Here is a 6,442-nt window from a genome sequence, read left to right on the forward strand (position 1 = left end):
AACATGAGCCGGAATTGATTCAATCTCTGCACATTAGTCCAACCTGGCTAGGCTAAATCACTTTGTAACTGCACAGACATCCCAGAAATGCCTGCAGTGGCTTGGGCTAGAAGCTGGGGGATGCTAAAGCAGTCCTCCTTTCTTCCACAGGAGCTGAGGTAGGGTGTGGGCAGGATGCTCTGATTAGCCCAGAAAGGAATTGATAACAGTGTTTATGACCCCCAATTTAGTCTTTATCACCCCCTTAGGAAAACAACAGAGGGACATTACTAGCTACCTGTTGATTCTGCTTGTTGATTCTATCTGTTGATTCAGCACAGACCATAGCCAGCTTGTGGTCTGCAGCTAATACACAGACACCTCCTCAGCAAGGCAGAAAGGAGTGGGGATTCTTGTTTAGCACGGACTGGTGAGGCGGAGGGAAGGGAGCAGCCTGCAGTCTCTAGCTGCAGCCAGGAAGCAGAGAGGAGGGGCCAGCCCTGCTGCGGAGCAGAGAGCCCTGCCCAGCCCACAAAGAATGCCAGGATGCTGGGGGAGTCTGATTTAATTTAAACCAGCAAGGGGTTTGGGACAGACATTACATAATCTGGTTTGAGCCAAATCAGTTAAATCTGATACTACATTCAACCAGCTTTATCTCAAACTAGTTTCAGCCATATTCCAACTGGTTTATGTGCACTGAACATCTGTTCTGTTACAGTTTAAACCAGTTTCTGATAACTTAAACTGGTTTATGTTTGTCAGGTATTGCAATCCCTTGCAGACCTGTAGGACACCGCCTGCCGTTCAATGAAGATGTTATTGCTTCTAATTGATGATCTATATGCCCACGTTTCACCTGCCACGACTTGATGTTAACGGAGTTGGTTCATTACGTGCATGTGTAGTCCAATTAGTAGTCTCGCCATTGTCTTGCAGGGTCCTGTGTTCCTGAGGGCTCCGCCATCCCTACACCCTCACCCGTTCCACCAGGGTCTGACCAGCCAGTTGGTCCTGCCACATGTCCTCGGTACCAAGCAAACAACCAACAAAAGACCAAAAAAACCCCCCAAGAAAACAGAGAAGGCTCTCCTGGCCTGGTCCCTGTTCCTGCTGTTTGCAGACAATATCTAAATCAAAATTGACTTTTGTGCGGTCAGTCCCCCCTTGGTGGCTCTCTCTCTCTCTCAGCCTCTTGTGGAGGCTGCCACAACTTCTTTTAGTACCTTGAGTCCATCTATAACCCCATCTTATTGGCTTGTGCCACTTTTACATGTATTATCGTACCATGAAAGTCTATGGTGCCCCTCTGTTAGGGTTATTACAGTACCACTCTCCCTGCCGGGCTCTGCCAGCTCTCAGCATGTAAACAAATAGTTCTACGCCCCCACAGAGTCAGTAGGTTTGGCTCTCAGTCCCCGCTGTGGGTTTTACTCTCTGCAAGAGTCTCCTACCAGCACTCCATGTTGCCTTCAGAGTTCCCTGCAGCGTGTGCTGGCTCGCTCCTTCTCCTCCTCCTCCTCCTCTTTCCAGTTCTGCACTCCTCCTGCTTCCCTGTCCTGGGCTCTTCTTTATACTGGCACGGGAGTTCTCTGCCCCACCCCTCCCGAAACACCTGGGTAAGGGAGATTTCTGCCGGGCTCCTTGGGGCTGCAGACCTGGGGCCGCTGGGCCTTTGTTTAGCCCGTATGCTTTGGAGCCTGGTGGCTCCTTCTTTCTCTCACAATGTGTAACGTCTGTCGTAGCCTGTAGGGCTGGTGACCAAGGGAATGGCTAAGAGCCAGGATACCTGTGCAGGGGGGAGGGAGGCTGGGAGCAGTACATCCTGGGATGCTTGGACTACTGCAAATTGCTCATTTTATCTCCATGGAGCAGACTGAAATTATTAATTAACACAAGAAAACCCTCACTTGAAGTGGCATAACTTTTGAGATGTTCAGAGGACATTTAATGTACCATTCACTTAAGAATGAGTGGGCAGGGTTCTAGACAGAAGCTCTTCAGTGAAGCTGAGTAGACAGAGGAGCTTTAGGGATGAATCTGTTTTCTATGTTCTAATAATTCTTTTGCTCAGCATTATAACAAAGTGACTTTCTGTGAATATTTATCATTGTCACATGCAATGTGTTTACTCTTTCTGATGGGCAGGGGAAGAGCAGAAGCAGGACCAATACTTCACTATGTTGATTCATCCATTATTGCCATTTATATAGTTAGGTCACAGTCATGGCAGGATTGTATAGCTCCAGTTTTGGTCACTCCTGGACCTATGTGGAAGAACCAGTACTCAGACCTGCTACTTAGTCTTGGATTGAGGACTTGATCCTATTTTGGCAAAACTCACATTGACTGCAGTGGGAACAGCCCCTCAAATGAAGTATTTTAGGACCATAGGAAATTAGATCATCACTAAGAACATCCAATTCTAATATAATGAAGGCTTAGTCTGCCTGTCCATAATGCTCTTGGAGCACTCTGATTGGTTACTGAAACAACCAATCAGAGTGCTCCAAGAGTGTTCTGGACATGAGGTGGCAGCAGCAGAGATAGAGCAGACAGTGTGAGGGGGCAAGTGTCCCCCTCCCACTCTCTGGAGGCAGTGGTGGCATGGGCTGCTGGCCAAGGGGGATAGAAGAGATGGTGTGGCAATCTTCTCTTCCCCTATTCCCTGCTCCTGGGTGGCAGTGGCAGAGCTCCATCGCTGCCCACCCCCTCCCCCTGTCATTCCTGACAGGCAATTGGCTAGTAAAAATAATATTATTTTGAGCTTTGCCATGCTTCCTTTGATTGTTCCATTGATGTTCATGAGGCCTCATCTTCTGTCCTTTGCTCTCGATATTGTCTGCTGGGTGCTCTGGGAAGATTAAACAACTAATTGATTTACTTACTTTAGCTCATTTTAAAGTTGCAGGAGAATTCCAACTTTTTTCCCCCTTTATCGAATTAAACTACTTGGGCAGGGCCATAAAATGAAAACCTATTTAGCAAGGGAATGAAACAAAAGAGAAAAAAGATAAAACATGAAAGAGGCAAGGGATTCAAATGTGGGTAGGAGTGCATGCCTCACAAGCTGAGTGGTAGCTGAGAAGATACTGTGTTTCCTGGAAGCCCCAAGAGGAATTCTGTTCAAGTCAGTGTGACCCCTTCTGTATGGGCTGAGTCATAGAACCATAGAAAAATATGGCTGGAAGGGACCTCAGGAGATCATTTAGTCCAACCTCCTGCTTAAGGCAGGATCAGCCCTGTCTAAACCATCTCAATCAAGGGTTTATCTAATCTGGTCTTAAAATTGTCCAAGGATGGAGATTCTATAACGTCTCTAGGTACCCCGTTTAACCACCATATGCTTAACTACTCTCATAGATGGGAAGTTCATCCTAACCTACGTTTCTCTTGTCTAAAGTAAAGACCATCACTTCTTCTGCTTCTGTCCCCTATGTCACAAAGAAATTTAGAAAGAACATCACCATTCTTTTTATAACTATCTTTTAGGTATTTGTAGACGATTACAAATTCCACTCAGTTTTCTGTTCCCTAAACTCAATATTCCTGTTCTTCCAACTTTGTTTCTTAGACATCAGTTTTGTTGGTCTCTGCTGGATTCTGTAATTTGTCCACGTCTTTCTTGAAGAGTGGCACCCTAAGCTGAAGACAGTGCTCCAAAAGACGCCTCATCAGAGCTGAATGTAGTAGAAGAATCATTTTCCTTCACTTACAAGTGTTACTTTTTTTAATCAACCTGGAACATTATCGGATTGTTTTGCAGTAAGGGTAAACTGTTGACTCGTATTCGGTTTACAGTCTGTAAAACCCAACCAGCATAACAATCTGTTACTTTAACGGCATCTTTTTTCAGGTATATATGAAAAGCCTGATTGGCTAGGCATCTTTAGAAACCCCTACAGTTTTAATCTCAAATTAATTATTTTGGTATTTATTCTGAGTCAAAATGTAAAACATTACACGTTGATCAATCTTTTTGATTTGGATAGATCTCCAAGTCTTCTTCTATGGTGCTGACAAAAATGCAAATGGATACCTCACATTCAGTGAGATGGAAAAGGTCCTGGGAGAAGACACACCTCAGAGAGAGGAACTTCAAGAATTTGACAATGATAAAAATAGCATGTACTCATACCTTGAACTAAAAAAAGCCCTTGAACTGACAGGTAAAGACTAAAAAAAATGTACTAAATGTATTTATTTTTAACTATTTCTTTCCCCTGCCTATCCATAGCTGCTGCTTCTTTCTGGAAAACAAAGTTAGGGCTTGGCTGTGCTTGGAAATGTACTAACATAGCTATTGTGGAATGGGGGAGACGGGGGCAATATTTTAATGTCCTCAGACGGAGTGTGGCAGTGGTATATTTCATAGTGCTGGCAGCATAAGTGACTGTCAAGTGACTCTGAGCTGCATTTTGAACTGGACTGTATAAATAATGAGAAAGATCTAATATGAGAACAAAAGGCCATGAACTGAATTTGAGTAGACTACTGAACATGTAAGCAAATCATCAAAGACAAGGCTGAAAATTAAGAAGTGGACATCAGTTCAAGAGGGAAGTGAGTAGATCTTAGAAACTGAAATGAAGACAGGTTCATGAATGTGTTGTTTGAGTTTTTCATGGCCGTAATAAAACAAGCATTGTAGAAAATATTAGATTAGCGTTAGATTGCCTGGAAAAAAACCCAACTGTTTAGGTACCTGCAAAAACAGGAAGGTGAGAACAGAGTAGATACCCAAAAATAATTATACTCATAAGGAGGAAAGATAATTGCATACTTACTCTTTGTTTTTGATTCCCCTCCCCATCTTAAAAGCTGACCCCTGTCAGGATTTAATTGTTTTATTAACTGAAACATAAGAGAATTGACATTAAATAAAATCAATATCATGCTCCAAGTAGCCTCATTATGCCTGACAGATGCATATGTAGCTTGCCAATTTTTGTTCTTATTTCTTACAACATACCAACATGTTTTAGTCATGCAAATCTCTCTTTGTTGTTGCCTATGGCACAGTTCATACATCTATTTATTATTATCCTCCAAGCCAAATTTCTCAAATTCACATTGAACAGGACTTGTAAATAGGAATTGCTTCATAATGAGGCACCCAAAACACATATGATAAGAAATTTAATCTTCTCCAAATGTTAGTAGTTTCTTTGTAATACCTAATTGTTCTACATAATCACCTTAGTCACAAGGCAAATGTCTGTGAAGATTAAAACCATTCTCAGCAGCTACATTTAGCCCTGATCACTTTAAGAGAAGTTATCATTTAAGCTTCTTTTTTCTAAAGGTACTAAGATGTGGCTCCATCTAACAGTGAATCTCTTTTCATTACAGAATAACTGAGAAAACTAAATGCAAGGTGGAGAGATGCAAGCAATGTTCTGGATTATTTTTAAAGTTTTATATAGGAAAGAAAATCACATGCAGTTCTATTTCTTCATGTTTCTTCAAACAGGATATATTAATGGTGTAAAGATAAAAGGATCATCCTTAAATATTTACTCCCTATTTACCACAGTAGTCAGTTACTATAGAATGGCCAGTGGAGAGAAACTGCAATTGTTTAACTGTCTTTATAATTACTAACATTTTAATCAAACATTAATATGAATAAATGAATTTTGTTTTGCTGTACATAAGAGAAATTGGAAGGAAAAAAATATTAGTGGTTAAATATGATTTAGAAACCTTTGACTTACTATTAAAACTGTTTTGCAATGTGGGGTTGTTTTTTCTTTGATTCCACTTTCTCATCATACTATATAATTACTGTTGCAGTTTTTTCAAAGCTCTGGCATACAGTTAATGCTGATAACTTAGTCTCTGCCCTATTACACCATGTAGTAGTACATGACATAACAAAAAGTTAAATCTTCTCATTGGTATCCAAAGGATAGATTTGTAGCAAAAAATGCTCTATAGAATATTTGTATTTCAGATGTCATCTGTGGCTTCACATGCTGGTACATTTCAAATGACAACTTTGACCTCTGTACCCAGGGATGTTTTAGAGGGGATTCTCAGATTTTTGTGAGCTCCTGGTTAAAATTCTGTCATTATCAAATTATAAGGTTGTAGAATCCCAAAGAAATAGGGCTAGAAGTCTCCTTAAGGAGTCATTTAGTTCAATTTTCTGCTCAAGGCAATACCTACTCTTAAAATGCTGTTGCACCCCAATTCATGTTGCTCCCAAAAGATCTCTAATGGGAAGTTTAACTTGACCCACTTCAGTGTTTTATAATATGATTCCTACGTAATTATATTTTATATAGGCATGGGATGCAATGCCCTTTCCACATAACACAGCTTACTTTTTAGAACAGTATGAATATAATAGTATTTTAATAGTATTGTGATAGATTTCATAGACATTAGGGCCGGAAGGGACCTCGGGAGATCATCGAGTCCAGCCCCCTGCCCAAAGGGCAGGAAGTCAGCTGGGGTC

At 41.4% G+C, this 6,442-nt stretch overlaps 1 protein-coding gene across 1 annotated transcript in view; it reads left to right on the forward strand.

Annotated features, from left to right (window-relative positions):
- The window catches only part of LOC109309360, a 58,016-nt gene extending 52,307 nt beyond the window's left edge, over positions 1-5,709 (forward strand). The window contains exons 10-11 of the mRNA XM_019534054.1: positions 3,972-4,148; positions 5,332-5,709. Coding sequence (XP_019389599.1) covers positions 3,972-4,148; positions 5,332-5,336 — 182 coding nt within the window. The 3' untranslated portion in view covers positions 5,337-5,709. The remainder of the gene's footprint in view (positions 1-3,971; positions 4,149-5,331) is intronic.
- Positions 5,710-6,442: the final 733 nt, after the last annotated feature.

Source organism: Crocodylus porosus, unplaced genomic scaffold (assembly GCF_001723895.1).
Source record: "Crocodylus porosus isolate Cpor-Errol unplaced genomic scaffold, CroPor_comp1, whole genome shotgun sequence".
NCBI lineage: Eukaryota > Metazoa > Chordata > Crocodylia > Crocodylidae > Crocodylus > Crocodylus porosus.